The 18,406-nt window shown below is 37.9% G+C and overlaps 1 protein-coding gene across 1 annotated transcript in view; it reads right to left on the minus strand.

Annotated features, from left to right (window-relative positions):
* Positions 1–1,948: 1,948 nt before the first annotated feature.
* The window catches only part of LOC764308 (protein kinase C), a 45,069-nt gene continuing 28,611 nt past the window's right edge, over positions 1,949–18,406 (minus strand). The window contains exon 3 of the mRNA XM_011669247.2: positions 1,949–2,106. Coding sequence (XP_011667549.1) covers positions 1,991–2,106 — 116 coding nt within the window. The 3' untranslated portion in view covers positions 1,949–1,990. The remainder of the gene's footprint in view (positions 2,107–18,406) is intronic.

An 18,406-nucleotide genomic window follows, 5' to 3' on the forward strand; every position in this document is an offset into this window, starting at 1 on the left:
TTCAAATCGTGTCGATATGCATATCAAATTAATCGTCTGGTCATGCGGATTCTAAAAATGTATAGTTTGCTATACCTCCGACCTTAAATGAGGGCGCTATGGTAAAAAACGTTGAAAGGTCAACACACTTTTGACTGGTGGTCAAATTCACCAACACAGTTAAACTTATCAAATTGCATATCAAATTACTCGTCTGGTCATGAGGATTCCAAAAATGTATATATTTTTATACCTCCGACCTTAAATGAGGGCGTTATGGTCAAAAAGGTCAATGCACTTTAGACTGGTGGTCAAATTCACCAACACAGTTAACATTGTCCGATTCTAATGATTTTAGTGTCTAATAATATGTTTTCTGACGTATCAAATTCAACTAAGCAACGTTTAGATCAAAAGTGGTTGCCATAACCTTGAAATTCCCCCCAAACCCATGGATAAGAAGTTGTTAAATTTTTGTCAACGAAAAGGCAGCCATTTTGAATGTTCATGGTCAAGGTAAGCAATTTTACTTTTGAAAGTTGTATAGTTGAATCTGCCATGTCAGTAAACATATTATTAGACACTAAAATCATTAGAATCGGACAATGTTAACTGTGTTGGTGAATTTGACCACCAGTCTAAAGTGCATTAACCTTTTTGACCATAGCGCCCTCATTTAAGGTCGGAGGTATAAAAATATATACATTTTTGGAATCCTCATGACCAGACGAGTAATTTGATATGCAATTTGATAAGGTTAACTGTGTTGGTGAATTTGACCACCAGTCAAAAGTGTGTTGACCTTTCAACGTTTTTGACCACAGCGCCCTCATTTAAGGTCGGAGGTATAGCAAACTATACATTTTTAGAATCCTCATGACCAGACAAGTAATTTGATATGCATATCGACACGATTTGAATATATTTGAATTTCTACCCTGTATGACCTTTGTTGACCCCTCACAAGAATGCCCGGGATTTTCAAGGGGGCAGCCCAAGTCAAAATTGTTCGGTATTCATCAGGGAACACAAAAACACTTTCAAACCTTTGTTCCCAGAGATTGGTCACGGGACCTACAGGCTGGTCTCCTACTAACTATCAATTTCATTTCAGTAAACATCTCATTATATCATTAATTGATCAGAAACTATCTGTGGAAAAGCACTACAACAGGGACAAGTATATATTTTAATGATTGTAAACACAATATATCAAAACCCATCTCAACAATATCACTTCAAAATGTTGATGGTATAGTCAGGGGTCAAAAACATCAATTTAAAATGACCACTTAAACAGGTGACTTGTTATACATTTGATTAGCAGCTGGTGCATAATAAGACTATATACTGTTGTCTGGCCCTTCAGGATGCTTAACCATAAGGCCTGGTCCTACAATGTACACTGTAACAATCACAATTCACAGCACTACTTAAATTTGTTGGGATACAACAATATATCCATCAAAGTGTTTGAATATCAAGATTTGCCTGAATACAGTCTTCAAGTGTTTGGTACTTACATCAGGGCATATTAAGTAACAAATTCATGACAAAGTTATGGGGTTCACCCATGTACATGTAATACTGTGATCCATTCATCAAGATCACTGGATGTACCAAATGAAAGCAGAACTGTCCACATCCAGTACAATCAGGGGGGGGGGGGGGGTTCACAAAGATCCTAAGTTGAACTTATCTCTAAGTTAGACTTAACAATTATGGAAAGCCATGAGCATCTTTTTGTAAAAGTTATTTTAAAGGCATAAAATGTTGATTCAAATCTTCCGTATTTTTAATTATCAAGTAAATATTTCATGTTCTTAATGTGGAATTCATAACAGTCTAAAATACTTGAATTGTCGCTTTCGAATATATTTTATTTTGAGGCTACAAATGGCTCTCCATAATGTTTTAAGTCCCACTTGAAGTTAAGTTTGACTTAGGATCTTTGTGAAACACCCCCAGCCCTAATAAAGTTGTACTTATAGAAAAAAAGTTGTTGAACATCTTAGAAGTGAAAGTGAAAGTGTCTTGTACTTACATCAGTATCAGCCCCATGGTCAATTCCTGGGCACATGAAAGTGACAAATTCATGACAGCGCTTATGGACTACAAAACTGCACACTGTATCAAGAAAAAATGAAAGAGGGAGAGAAAACAGTTATTAAAATTGATGTTTTTATAGTCAATTGCTAACAGGTAATATGAGGGTGTTTCTCCAATGACTAGATATTTTGATGATGTACATGTATACAACTACGGTACTCTTTCTTGGAGTAATTCATCAATGCATGTATAACAAAAGCAGCTCAAAATACACAAATTGGTATCACCTATCTACAGATTTTTTCTTTCTTTTTTAAATTGAAATGTGTTTAAGAGTTTTGAAAAAAACAAATTTGGAAAAAAAATGGCATTTTGAAAATATCCCAATCTTTCATTATAGTGGCATATAAGTGGAAAAGCATTAGCATTTGTGGCAACCTAAACATTTATTCATCTTAAAGACAATGAAAACAAAATCACTTAATACTTTATGAACGATCAATAAAGACAACAAACAATCGATTCCATATAAACTGGAAACATGCATTTTTAGAGTTTGATACATAGATTTGTTTCTTAAAAAAACACAACATATTTATACAAGATACCAAGTAGAAACTGAAGCCACTTGGTTCAACAGACATTTAGCTTATTTCACATTTCACCTCTTTCTCCATACAGCTCAAGAGGGCCAGACAAAAATGAATTTTATGATGTCTGCCAACGGCAAGAAAAAGCATTACGACAAGGATTTATTTAAAATTGCATTCGATCAGCAGATGATATATTAAATAAAACAAAATAATTGTTTACCCCATACAGGGACAGAGAAGACATTTCTCAAACAAGCCCCCAAATAAAGTATCTGGCCCCTCGCTATTGCACGTTGCATGGGTGACACGGATGACTTCGTCATTCTCAATATCAAGTTGAACATTTCAATTTGGTTGGAAAATGTCAAAAAAATGATGTGCACCCCAGTATTATTTCAGCCTTGAAGCAAAAAGCCTTGCCCATGCCATGAAGCGCTGTATGGTATAAGGATGGCTTGTTCAGACTAGAAAAAATGTATACAACACTAGTATACAGAAACATCGTATAAAGAATCGTCGCATAGCAAAAGGGTGTGAACAAATTGGATAACATCACATAAAGAAACGCAAGAAGAAACGTACATGTGTATGAACAAATGTATGAAGAAACTATTTTTGAAGAGGCAAGTTACAGTTAAATGGTATAAGGGCCCCTCACAGTTATATGGTTCTGTATGATACAACTTTTAAATGAGAAAAGACTTTGTATAGCTATGTTATGTGGTTCTATTATGATGCGCAAACATGCATAAATATATCGTCTGCTTGGAGCCCGAAGTGTGTTAATTCATAACATTTTAATATACACAGTAAATGCCCTTCTAGCCCCAGAAAGAAGATATACACTGTACATGTACAATAACTTAATGTATGACTATTAGAAAAGAGAAATATATATGGATTTCATACAGCCATATGATGAATTTCAGCAGTGTGAAAGGGGGGTATGACAGTTGTACGTGAGGCTTAAAGCCTGCTGGCCAATTTGGAGAAATTAACGTGACTGTCTGGTCCTGGCTTGCGCTGGTTATTGGGCAAACTGGAATTGATGGGAGGCAATCATACCGGGATAATGGTCTTCGGTTTGGATGATATATCTATGGTAGATGGGAGTGATGCAAACTTGCGAGGGGGAAAGGAAGGAAGGAGGGCCGTTTGTCAGATTAGTCTGATAGGAAGGGATATACAGACAAGAGAAGAAAGTGATTAAGAGGGTCATGCAGAGAGAGAGAGAGAGAGAGAGAGAGAGAGAGAGAAAGAGAGAGAGAGAGAGAGGGAGAGAGAGAGAGAGAGAAAGAGAAGAAAGAGAGAAAGAGAAGAAAGTGATTAAGAGGGTCATGCAGAGAGAGAGAGAGAGAGGGAGGGAGGGAGAGAGAGAGAGAGAGAGAGAGAAAGAGAAGAAAGAGAGAAAGAGAAGAAAGTGATTAAGAGGGTCATGCAGAGAGAGAGAGAGAGAGAGAGAGAGAGAGAGAGAGAAGAAAGAGAGAAAGAGAAAAATGGCAGTTTGTACTGGGCAAGCTTGGGTGATACAAGGACCAGAGGAAAACTAATGAAGAAGAGACAGGAGTGTGAGAGTGTGGGTGCGTGTGTGTGTGGGAGGGAGAGAGAAAGAGAAGAAAAAGAGGGTAAGAGAGAGAAAGAGAAGAAAAAAGAAGGGTAAGAGAGAGAGAGAGAGAGAGAGAGAGAGAGAAGAAAAAAGAGAGTGAGAGAGAGAAAGAGATATTTAAGATAAAGAGAGGGGATGAGAGAATAAAGTTATTGCTTCTTTGGGTAACATTGATAATTTAAAGCAAAATCTGAAAGGAATAGCTTGTACACAAAGTTGAACATCTACACATGCAACTCTAAGTTTACCTAAGCATCCAAGAAAAGCATGACGAATCACAATAGCTACATTACATTTATATATATAGGATTACAATACAAAACCATGTTAACATCACCTATTGAGAGTCAGAAGGGTGTTGACTAATAAATCATAATTCAATTCATAATATTTTTCTTTTTTCTTTTTTCTTTCTTTTCATTTTAGTATGTAAAAAAGTTATATGATACTGTATTATTTTGTTGTATATATGTAAATACAAAACAAACAAGTTTTACATTCATATGTAAAAACAAATTAACAGAAAAAAATCTTGCCAAAGAATGGAACTAGGCTCGACTAGCACTTGTGCTAACTTCTAGTTCCCATTAACAACTTCACTTAAATAAAGTAATATACATATTTACGTATATCTTTGGTACATTTAATAGTATGCAGATGTATGTCTAAAAATATTGTTTTAAAACCATTACTGTACTGTCATTATTGTGATGTGTTGTTGTTAATAAATTCAAATTCAAATGTATTTATTTGTTAAATGTCATTCAACATGGATATTTGATTTGCTCACATGTACAATAAAGGCTCAGACAAAATTTACAAAGAAGAGAAATACGATACAAAACATGGAAACATTTTGGTGATTGTACATGTATGCAAAATTACTACAACTGTATTAAGAGTCAATGCCCTATTGGCTCTCAACGGCGGTTTATAGATTCATACATAAAGATGGATGCCTGGGCAGCGTCTCACAAAACTGTCGTAAGTACAACTTTGCCAAAATCCCATTGAACACACATTTCAATAGGGATGTCGGTGAACTTGTACTTATGACAGTTTCATGAAAAGCTGCCCTGTAGTGTATCTATATAGCCTGTTGTGGTACCACGTTACACCACTAGCTTCTAATACAAATATGATCAGCCACTGAGACGTGTTGATTAGCTTCAATTAAGAGACAGTGCCAGCATGTGTGGTATGAATTACACTATGAGATGAAATATGAGATGAAATATGAGAATTGAAGAGCCAGTGGTTGTGGGGGATGTTCCATGTCCATGGATGTACCCACATGTCCTGTTGTTTCAAGGGGGCGTGTCATGCCTAGGCCCAGAGCCATCTATACACAGAGTTTGACCAACCCGGTTTGACTTGGTCACAATATGGCGACTATTGCTTTGTTGGGCAAGTACAAAACAAAAGAATATATGCCATGTTGTGACCAAACTCTCCTAATCAATGGCACTGCCTAGGCCTAGCCTGTAGGCACAGACTCTAAATTGACCTTAAAGATGAAGTTGAGTTCTGGTCATGCAATTGCATTGTGAAAGAAACAGTGTAGAACGGACCAGAAAAGGTTGATCATCTAGCATATAAGAATTTGTGTGTATTGCAAGGTTCTGGAATCATCAAAATGATAAGAAATTTGGCCAAGTCTTAGTTAAGTTACAAACACTGTACACAGAAAGATGTATATGGGACTACACGAACATGTGGCGTAAAAAGCCGCCCCCCCCCCCCAATTTTTACGATGTTACATGCATGTTTAGAATATGAAGGCATTTGAAGAGCCATGCTATTCAGGGAACATGTCTAATCTGATGTTCTTCCACACTTGCATAATAAGAATGAGTAACGCTCACAAATTATTTTTCACCTTTTCCCAGAACTCAACCTTCTCTTTAACACGATTCAGCAGAGTCTTGAGCTAAGCATAGCTCTGTCAGTCCCTGGCTGTGTTAGGAGCAGCTGCACTACAGGGCCTATGGACTTCAGTCTCTTTATAGTCTTCTATCTCAGACCCTATGTTCTGTATCATGGCTGACAAGTGTTTCTACTGCACACTAGAGCGCTGCTTCGTCTGTACATGTATGTGTAGTATCAATGTGCTTTTGATGCATACTGCTTTATTAATACACATGAATGTTTGAGCAGCGTGTTGCTCTCGCGATTCGGTGACTATAAATAATTGCTTGCCAACGGCATATATGCAATGCTAATAATGTGCATCCTAGATGATTCTGATATAAATTAGAAAAACAAGTAGGGCATGGATTTAAGTGGATTTTCTCTTGGGCTTAATATACAGGTTAAAGCACCAACTAAAAATAACAAAATATGATACATATTTCCATGGTGTTTGGGCTGAAAATAAATCTCAAATAAAATGCCCTCAATCTTATTTGCAGTCAGATGGTGCCAAGAATGTCGGTAAACAAGTGCAGGGTGACGCTGAACCAATTTTCGGTCAAGAATTGAGCTCTGGGGGACTCACCTGCCATAGTATGAAGCTCTGGTCTGATCAAACCATTATGTTTCAAGCTTCTTATGAAACATGATCCCAGGAAATGTACTTGTATATAGACTTTCAGAACCCCCTGAAGACATGTCTATGTCTATAATTTTAAAAACTAAGTTTTGGGGAACATTCTTTTATTTTCTATTGTCTGCTATAATAAAAGAGGCATCACTTTCTATAAACTGCTTCTTGCTCTATTTCCTCTCATTTTTCTTCCTGTCTCTTCATCCCTCTTTCTATTCTTCTCGTTCGCTCTCTCTCTCTCTCTCTCTTGCTCTCTCTTTCACTTTCTCTATATCACAAGTGTGCACAGTCGCTCTCTCTCTTTATCTCTTTGGTGCACGGCTCTCTCTCTCTCTCTCTCTCTCTCACTCTTTCATGATTGTGGGTTCAATTTCTCTCTCTCTCTTTCTTCACCTCCATCTCCCTCTCTCTCCCTTTATTGCTTTAGAGTAACATTCCATTCTCCTTTGCTCCTCTCACTCTTTATATCTTTTCTCTCTCTCTCTCTCTCTCTCTTTCTCTCTCTCTTTCTCTTTGTCTGCCTTCTGCTCTCTTTCACACTTTCTCCCTGTCTCCCTAAGTTTCCCTACAAATATACACATCATAAGACGAGCCTAAAGAAGGCATCAGAGGTTTACCTGAACCGACATACTTGACTCAAGATCCGATTTCGCTTTTCTGTGGCAGCATTTGCTCTGTAGCACCTCCATAATGGCATTAAGGACTGCCGAAATCAATAAGCGGTTGCGTACGAGGGGGAAAAGCGGTGAAAGAAAAGGTGGAAGGCAGCCGGGTGGGTGGGGGAGAAACTGTGCCACACACCTACCTAGCTCTGATGCTCCAAGGGGGGGGGGGGGGGGGGGGGCGGCTCGCGTGCATGGGCGCTTTTTACTTCCACAGGAGGCGTTCTTTAAAAATATATGATTTCATGCTAACGTTTCAATCAATATATATTCCAGTGCATGAAAATTGAAATGGAAACGGCCTCTATATCCTCCATGTTCTGGGGCAGTGCTCAGCATTTGCTGTGGATGGAGCATGAGATTATACTTGTAACTTTGTTTCGTGTTTTTTTTTTCTTCTCCCATTATTTTCATGTTGGTGTGTTGGTTGAAAAAGGTGAAAAATTGATGAGGCTAAGAGTGTGACTGCTCAAGGTCAACCCAGTATATCGGTTGGTATGGTTAGAGGATCATGTAACTGGACTCTTAATAACTAGTGACCTACAACTCGGCTCATTGCCATCTTTAAGGGTATTCAGTTCAATGGCTTAACTCTTCAGTCTTTATCACTTCTGCTGGGTGTTTCATGAAAAAAACCTATCACATGTAGAGCAAATTACAAACACTACAAATTATTTCTTGGTTCATGCACATACGAGTACAGTACATAGTTGCTTTGAAGAGAAACTTGAGTTCTGGTAAAGATGACAAAATAATTTGCGAGCTTTCTCCCATTTGTCTTACGTAATTTCTTGAAGAAGAAAAGGATTGCTCTTTAGTGGCCCTCATATCCAAATATAAAATCAGAAATGCAACATGCATTAATAGTCCCATATACCAATTACTGTGTGTAATTAAGTTGATTTTCGGTAAGACTGTGTCACTTTCTCTTCAGCGCAATCAAGCCAAACCTTCTGTATAGATCAACTCTCATGTGTACTTCCTTATAAGTTCTCAATTGCTTCCAGAATTTGTTTTCACAGTGCAACTGCATAACTAGTAGGAACTGTATCTTTAAATCACGAGAAAAACTACTTTATCAAAGTCAAATTACTCAACTTGATTCTAAATAATAGAACTTTTTACTTGTAAATCTGACGTGTACTCATGTAATACCTTGATTTGGAGACACTGTGAAATGTGTACTTGTACGTTATAATGAAGCCATAACTCGTTTTACATATTAAATGCTAATAACATGATTGTGAAGATTTTAAAAATACATAAATGTGACATCATTTCAATGAACAATAGGCGTGCACCTTTTGAAATGTGGGAAAATTACAGTTCCATAATCTGATCACGATGTCTACAGGAAAATAGGGGACTGAAAATAAGATTGAGGGAATTTCTAGAGATTCTTTGCAATTGTATTCCAACTGTCCTGCCCATACATTGTTCTCATTAGGAGTTAGAAAGACAAAGAATAATGGCAAAACAGACTGAAAGCCTCAGTTTACAATGAAGAAGAAAAAAAAAGAAAGTGAGGGACAGAGAGCAAGAGAAAGAGAGCGACAAAAAACAAAACCAAGTTGAAACACAAGAAATAAAGATAAAATGAAGTTAAGACAGAGAATGTAAATAGAAAAAGCTTTTAAATCTTTTGAAACAATCAAAAACAAGGAGTAACAAGGAAGAAAAAGCAACGACAAGAACATGTGTGGAGAAAATGGACAGGTGCGCACTGCTCTCTTGGGGCATACACATCGATGTGACATGACAACATTAGCAAAGCCTGGGAATGCATGTGTCCAGCTTGGCTGAATAAATGCTTGTGGAATTGCAAATGCCCTCTCGAGTGTCGACACAAGGAGGGGAGAAGCACACCGCTGCTCATCGCCAGAGAAAGCTGTATCAACAAATGCCACATTCAGTCTGGAAGCCTGGCGCAAAATAAGTAAACATGAAAGAGGCAACAAACGAAAGGGAAGATGAAGAGGAAGGCGATGGGGATGGAAGGAGATCAGGAGGGGAGATGATGTTTCAGGGTCAAGAGACAAGTGGAGAACTTTCATAGGAATCAAGGTGTACATGTAGTTACGATTGTTTCAGAGAAATTGGAACAAAACTTGCTGACCTCCACGATGTACTTACATGTAGAGTAAAACTTTGTGAAGTCTTTTGTTGCCATGAAGATTTTTTTCTATGCACTCTCCTCCCTCTTCTCTGTCTCTGTCTCTCTCTCTCTCTCTCTCTCTCTCTCTCTCTTTCTTTGTCTCTCTCTTTGTCTCTCTCTCTCTGTCTCCCTCTCCCTCTCTCACCCTCTCCCTCTCCCTTTCCCCTCTCTTTCTCTATCTTTCTCGCTCTCTCTCTCTTTTTGGAGCCTGGCGCAAAATAAGTAAACATGAAAGAGTCAACAAATAAAAGGGAAGATGAAGAGGAAGGCGATGGGGATGGAAGGAGATCAGGAGGGGAGATGATAATTCAGGGTCGAGAAACAAGCAAGAGAACTTTAGGAATCAAGGGGTAGTTACAATTGTTTCAGAGAAAATGGAACAAAACTTGCTGACCTCCATGAGGTACTTTGAACTTTGTGAAGTCTTTTGTTGCCATAAAGATTTTTTTCTATGCACTATCCTCCCTCTTCTCTCTCTCTGTCTCTCTCTCTCTCACCCTCTCTCTCTCTCTCTCTTTCCTCCCCTCTCTCTCTCTCTCTTTTTATCTTGCTCTCTTCTTTCCTGTCAGTGATTTACTGAACTGATGCTCACGTTCATCTTTTTCTTTCAGAGAACATAATAGTATGCACAAGATAAGACACCGATTCCTCAAGAACAACATAAATTTACATTATGGATATGCAAGGGTACATGTATGTGGACAGGGAAAATGATAGGTAGGCAGGTAGGTACATGTACGTACAAACGTGCATCTATAGATATGAAGTTCTGAGATGGTAATAACACGAAGAAGCCCTATGGCAAAATATTGTTTCACTAAAAACTGATCTGTCTTGTTTCAATTTTAGATAGACAGACAGACAGACAGACAGATAGACAGATAGGCAGCCAGACAGAATAAAATAATATACAAATAATGAATAGTTATGATAGTTCAATAGTGTGAATATTTTCATGAGTTGAAAGATTAACGTTCTATTCAACGAGGCTTTAGAACATTACAAAGAACATGAAGATGATTTTCAGGCACTCCCCCACGATACTCTTCAGACACGTCAGCCATTATTCTCAATCAGGGCACTGACGTACTATGCCTGGCTCCATGCAAGCAGCCCACTTATAAACAGTAACGGATAATCGGAGCTGTTCGCGAAGGTGTGATTTTCTCGCAGAAATCATTGTGGACCGTGTGAAGCTTCAATTATTCCTTTCTCCCACCTCCCTCCCCACTGGAGGCTCATCCTTGCATCTTGTGACCCCTGACTAGTTCTATCGTGCAAAATGATACACACACAGCCCCTGCCCCCTTGATAATAGAGTGTTAGAGATGGCATCTTAAAGATGATGCGAATTGCAATTGTGTAATGTAAAAGAAAAATATTAGAGTTGTTCTGATGGTTGGTTGAGTTTAAATATAGGAATGATGATTAGTTGGAATAATTTGGGTGAAATTTAGTATTTATGACAGTTTATCATTTCATTTTGAAAATAACAATTGTTATTTGCCTATTTATGATTAACTGTCAGAAAAATACTTATTTTATTTTATATTACTATTGTTATATAAAAAAAAAAAGTGTACTTACATGAATGCAGAAGAAAATCAAATCAAATCAAGGGTCTTTTCAATTTTGCATGAAATAACCTGATAAAAGACTTCTGCGATACATTTCATGGAAGTGCCAACGTATTGAATGATTTAAGCACTTGATCTAGAACAGTTAAGTTGAAGGCAGTTTCAAAACTAGAATCAAGAACACACAAACTGCAGGATCTATGCTAGAACTCCATGTTATAACTTCCTTCAAACAATTCTATGATTTGAAAGGGAGTGGCTGTCTTCGCCGAGATAGAGGAATGCTGTTTACACAAGATCACTTGAAACATCATCTCATGATTGGAACGTTAATGACCATGGCGACAGCTTCCCAATGAAATTGAACACGGTTGTCTTGTGGTAGGTGATATTAAGATGAAGCGCTGATTATGAAAATATTTAGGAAACTGTCTCACTCTCAAGAGAGAGAGAGGGGGAGACAGTGAGCTAATCAAGGATAAGATCACGTGATAAACAGCATGTAGCCTATTGTAGGTGCTAGAGGCAAAGGATAACATAGAGGGTGACTTTAAAAAGTCCTTCTTTCTTTAATAAAGTGGAGTGAGAAAGAGAGGGGGAGAGAGAGGGAGGGAGGGAGAGAGTATGTAAAGAAAGGATAATATACCCTTATAAATGCCCTGCTTCTTTTGTAATGGATAATTTAATCTGTAAATCTATGACTGTATCCTTCCCCCTCCCCTCCCTCCTCCCCTCCCTTAAAGTGGAGTGAGAAAGAGAGGGGAGAGAGAGAGGGAGAGAGAGAGATAGAAAAGAGAGAAAGAGAGGGGGAGGGAGGGAGGATGTAAAGAAAGGATAATATAACTCTATAAATGCCCTGCTTCTTTTGTAATGGATAAATTAATCTGTAAATCTATCACTGTATTCTTCCTCCCTTCCCCTCCCTCCTCCCCTTCCTCCTTCTCCCACCTCCCCCTCTCTCTCTCTCTATTCCTGTTATATCCCTCTTTCTCTCACTCCTTACATCTTTCTCCCTTAATTCTCCCCCCTCCCTTACTCCCACACTCTGTCCTCCGAATCTTTTCCTCCCTCATATCCCTCTTCAAACCCCATCTTAAAATCCACTTCTCTCCCGCCTTAATTCCCCATGCATCATTTACAACACAGTCAGAGCGCTCTCTTTCTCCCCAGCTCTTTCTGCATTTCCATTTTGATTGCATGAAATATGCATACCAGCGTACGCTCACCTCAACAGATTGTTAAAGAAGGGATGTAACCTTATTCCACTAATATCCGGTCCCAATCCAAATGTACTGGGGTAAGAGGAGGAGCTAAGCTTCACTGGCTTTGATTAGAAATTTAAACCGTTAGAGACCGTAGTACGCCATCCCAAGACAGCAAGAAGGGCGTTAACCTGTACCTCAAACGTGAGATTAATGCGCTTCTGCCTCTCAGCTGCATCTGAGAAGATGATGGATGTTAGACTTCAGCACATAATCTAGAGCTTGACAACCAGAGGAGCGTTAATGCATATCACTCAACATAAGCTGTAACGCCCTTCTGCTTCTCAGCTGTGTGTTGGCATAAAATAAACATTAAACCTGAGAAGATCATCTCATGAGGGCGTTTAAAACTCATATCCTTCAGCATGACTTTAGAGACCTTCTACCTCTAAGAATGTGATAAACACCAACCCTAGCCAAGAATGGTTCAATTTACAGCACTCCTTTGACACATTTTAATCCGTGCATGACGATTGGAAGAGAATGCTTGATTGATGTTCTGCTTCTCCCCATCATTCGTTTTTAATTGCGAACATTTTAAATGTGCATTTCGAGATAGGAGATGGCCGAATTATTTCATTTTCAAATTTGGGATATACAATTTACTGTATAACAATAATACAATCCCAGTATATAGCATGAAAACTACACTGGTAAGTTCCCATCTTCATTAGATCAATCATTTACCTTGTTCTTCTTACTGGTTCTCTCTCCCTTTGGTTGTATGTGTGTGCCTCTTTAATACTTTTTATCCTCCTCCCCTCACTCTCCCCCCCCCTCTCTCTCTCTCTCTCTCTCTCTCTCACGTTCTCTTTCTCTCTCTCTCTCTCTTTCTCTCTCTATTTCTTGTTTTTCTGCACAATTTTCTAATAGTCAATTTTCTAACTTTCAATTTGTCTTCTTTCCTGTTGTCACCTCTCTCTTTCTCTCTCTCTCTCTCTCTCTCTCTCTCTTCCTATCGCTCTCTATCTCTCTCCTCTAATTTATGTGGCTGCAATTTGTTTGGGTTTTTTTTTTTTTTGGGGGGGGGGAGTTGGAGGGGGTGTCCTGACTTTGTAGCTTCCCCCTTACAACCCCTCTGTTTTTCTTCTGCTCCCATAACTTTTCTTTCCCATTTTTACCTCTCTCTCTCTCTCTCTACTCAGCTCATTCTTCTAATAGTCTGTCTAAAGCCCCTCTGCTTCTCTTCTGCTCCTATAACTCCTCTTTCTCTCTCTCTCTCTCTCCCTCTGTCTCTCCCTCTCCCTCTCTCTAATAATACAAACATTTCCCATGCGTAGCGCTACTCCGTGCTCCGATACAGACCAGAAGTGGGGCCCCCAACGTGTCAGCTGCATCCACAATATACACCATCGATCAATATCAAAACACATCTAGGCGACTCGCTATCAAAAATACATATCTCCCAGGCCCACCGAGTGTATACCCTCAGCATGCACAAGGCACAATGGCAGAGGTTTCAACTACAAGTATAGTACACATGTATATATATTTAGAACAAAATGTGTACATGTACATGCACACCAAGAGAGTGTATTTGGTCGTAGGATAAGCGGGGATTAGGTGAACTCATGTTTGTATCCTGGAAAGTGACTGACAAGCTAGCTAGCTAAGCCCATTGATTTGGTCTAATCTATCTTGTTTAAGAGTACAGATAGTGTCATTTTGACAATGGATTTATATAGAATCAGGTGATTTAACCATTGGCTGATGCTATTAAACAGGCAATAATACCTTGTACCTAATACCTAATAACAAGTTAATGAATATTCATATCATCTGTCTGGAGCCAGTAGGGCGTTAAATCTGCATAAAATATAACGAGACAATTGGCCTTCTGGCTCCAAACAGACAATTCCTAGATGGATATTAGCCTCTGCATCTAGGCCCTGTTTATATCTCTCATGGACAATGGCATAAATACGCATTTGAATAAATGTCCAGCAGGGCTACTATCAGTAAACATTATCAAACATTTACAGGCTACAACACACTAAAGCAATCCCAGTACTGGTATGTAAAAAATAGGTCACTGTAGAATACATGTATTTTTACAAATTTTCAATCGACCCAGGTGAGGTAAATGGGTACCTGGCAGGAATTAATTCCTTGAAAAGCTAGAGTGCTGTAATGGCAGCTAGGCTGAAGCCGGGGTAATAGTTAATTCGCCTCGGAATAGAATTTCTAGATAAGATGGCGCTATAGAAAAGCCTATTATTACTATAAATTATTATTATTAATCATACTTTAAATTGATGAATTGTAAACAACATTATTCTTGGTTTAAAAACAACTGTTGTTAAAATCCTTCAAGTTGCTGGTATGCTTTACTACATGTTTCATTTTCTACATTCATGAATCTCATTTGCATTTCACAAACATTTGAATTACTGGTAGTTTCATTCTGGCTCATACATTTTACACCCTTAAAGATAAAGTTGACTTCTGGTCATGCGATTGCATTGTGAAAGAAACGGTGTGGAATCGATCAAAAAAGGTTGATCATCTAGCATATAAGTATTGGTGTGTATTGCAAGGTTCTGGAATCATCAAAATGATAAGAAATTTGGCCAAGTCTCGGTAAAGTTACAAGCACTGTACACAGAAGGATGTATATAGGACTACACGAACATGTGGCATAAAAAAATCCATCACGATTTTTACGATGGTACATGGCATATTTAGAATATGAAGGCATTGGAAAGCCATGCTTTTCAGGGAATATATTTTATCAGATGTTCTTCCACCCTTGCATAATAAAAATGCTAACGCTCACAATTTATTTTTCACCTCTTCCCAGAACTCACCCTTCTCTTTAATACAATGATGGCAGAGTATCTAGGCCTTAAAGTGAATTGGGTGAAGTGGTATCAAAGTGACTCTGTTTTTCAACGCCTAAGCCACTCTGTAAGATGAGCAACAGAAGGTCATACAGTCGATGGGATTGTGTAAACACTTTGTTCAGAGACAGAAGGGTGATAACTCTGTGTTAAAGTATATGGGTTAACATCCTTTTGGCACTAAACAGATTATATGATATAACAACTCTTTACAGTCACAACACTTATAATAATGAAACAATTCATTTCTATAGCACTTAGGCAACAGGTTTCTAAGGGCTTTATACACAGTAATTTATATATAAAAGTCCTCTTGTGAAAATAACATCTGGTATTAACGGTAAGTAGTGGCATTTACAGATTAATATTATTGAGCTGAGTTACAAGCATCTAGTCAACTACAAAGTAATCTACTAAAAATGAAAGATATGGATATATATACAAGTAACAATTATATTACATGTAAAAGATAGTAGAAATAGCATCAAAGATATTGCTAAAAATACACATTCTTAAACTAAATTACAAAGCATATATACAATATAGCTTTATAAATATTGTACATGCGAATATTTAAAGTCAAAGGTCACCTTAGTTGATAATGACTGAAGTAAAGTAATTTTTTTCAAGACAATTATTAAAGGATGTATTCTTCCAAAAGGATTTTTGACAGAGACTTAAAAGCAATTGAGTATAATTATGAGAAAAGAAAGATAAGGAAATCAAAATAGCATTACCAAACTACAAACACACATTTTAGATAATACCTTTGATACATCAAGCGGGAATAGTTTCCATTAAAAAATACCCATTTACCTAAACACGGTCAGCCTAATTACTGATTTCTCTCAGTCTGTTTACCTACAGCTTTGTAATAAGTACAGTAGTTTCAATGTCCACACTGATGTTTATCTGTCTTAATTGAGTCTTTCATTAATACTACAGTTGTTCAGTCCCTGGTTAGAATTTAATCAAGTCTTAAAACTTTCTCATGAGGAATATGCTTTCTCTCCACAACAGTCTCCATACTGGTCAATTTGTTTGAAATAGTATTTAAACTCTTTTTAATGGTATGATTTTTCGTAAACAATTGGAATTTAAAGGAAAATTAATTCAGAGGGTACATGCAAGTGTTGCTTCCCATTTCTTTCCTACATAAACTCGCTAAGATAAAAATAAAGCTGTTCCAGAATTGCTGGTATCTTTTTTTACCATCTAAAACAGATATATACAACAAACACATACTGTACACAGATATCAGAAGTAGTAGTATGTATTTCATGAGTAGTGACAATCTGAGCCCCCTTAGATTTGCAATCATATCAATTTCAAGGTGACAATGGCCGATCAAGATTGTAGTAACATACACGTCATGTTCAAAAGGCTGACTTCTTACCAATCAAAATCGTTGCTTTAAATTTACAATTGATTGCAAGCCTTTGTGTTGTGGGGCCCAGAAGTTTTGCCACCATTAGTAGGTAAAAAATTGAAATGAGCAATAAATACAAACAAAATATAGAACGCTTTAACGATTTCACCATCAAACTACTATGTCTCATTCATTATATAGTTCTTAATACGGGGCTCTCTACTCACAAATATTCTCGCTCTAATATTCATTTACCACAGATAAAATCAGAGCTCAACGGATTTCCTAAAGTAATGACTAGCTTAAATTAAATCTATGGCCAGCAATAAAGTCGTTACTGCCTCTAGCGGTGATGACCTTATTACTGGGAGTCATTCAAATATATGCTATTCCCATACTTCATTTCCATAGATCATGGTACAAAGATAAGGATGTCTTAAGAAACGCATCTCCAGAAAAAAATAAACTGCACAGGTTTTTCTTCAAGTGTACCACAATCATGACTCTATTAAGAGTTTTCAACTCTGCCCCCCCCCTTTTTTTTCTCTCTCTCTCTCTCTTTGTACATGTACCTCTGTCTGTCTCTGCTCTATCTAAATCACTCTCTCCCCTATTTCTCTATCTATTCCTTGTCTCTATTTCTTTCTCATTTTCTTACTCTCACTCTCCCTTTCCTTTTTCTCTCCTCTGTTTTTCCTTTTATTTTGTCTGTCATTCTTTTTGTTTTATTTATCTTACCCCTACCTCTCGCTATCTCCGTCCCCCTTCTCTCTCCGTGTGTGTGTGTCTCTCTCTCCCTCTCGCTATCTCCGTCCCCCTTCTCTCTTTCTCTCTCTCTCTCTCTCTCTCCCTCACTTCATCCCCCTTTCAAACCACCTTAACCTCCTTTCAGGTTGAAAGGGGCATGCAGAATATGAGCATGTAAATGAAGAAGGAGAAAATCCCAGCAAGGAACGTCGCCCTTTCCATTCCCAAAGTTCTAAAAGTAACCACGGTAGCCACCTTCACACACGGCCCATTACACCGAAACTGATGACATTTCTATTGGATTATCCTGATTTGAGGGTGTCCAGAATCCAATTATTTACCAGTGTAATGTGATAGCTGTTCTCTATCTCTCTCCCACCCCGGACTTGACCGCTGATTGGGCTATAATTGAATCTGCTTTCTCTGACTTTTGAATAATGAGGTGCGAGCAAACAAGTGTCTTCAGGGTATCAGTATGAGAAAGAAAAAAAATGGGTCGATAAAAAATCATTCTCATAATTCATTATACAGTCTGGTATAGTAGACTACTCTCATAAAATTGGCTATTGAAAAGAGGTTACAAAAGCATCATTGTGTAGTGCATGAAACTGAATTGTCATACATTTTGTCAACAGGTTTATGCCGTACACAGTGTACCACAATACCAACGATCCTCAACACGTGATCCTCATTAAAAAAAATTAGAAGCCTACATTCCAACATGTTATCATTTGTGTGTGGGGGGGAGGAGGGGTGTTGGCCCTACCCCCTCCCTCAATCCACCTGTATAAGATGCAACATTCATGAAATGATATGGTTCATAGATATGATATATCTACTTTATTCTTAGATTTGAGTCCAGTATCATCATTCTCCTCGCAATATATTTCACTATGTTAATATCTAACCCTGATTTCGCTGTAGAGGACTGAACAAACCAGCTGAGGCTTGCTGTTCTGGCAACTCTAAACAAGTATCTAATTTCATAAGCACTTTTGTTGACTAAATATTTAAGTTCTGGT

This window comes from Strongylocentrotus purpuratus, unplaced genomic scaffold (assembly GCF_000002235.5).
Source record: "Strongylocentrotus purpuratus isolate Spur 01 unplaced genomic scaffold, Spur_5.0 spur5_scaffold_14, whole genome shotgun sequence".
Lineage (NCBI taxonomy): Eukaryota > Metazoa > Echinodermata > Echinoidea > Camarodonta > Strongylocentrotidae > Strongylocentrotus > Strongylocentrotus purpuratus.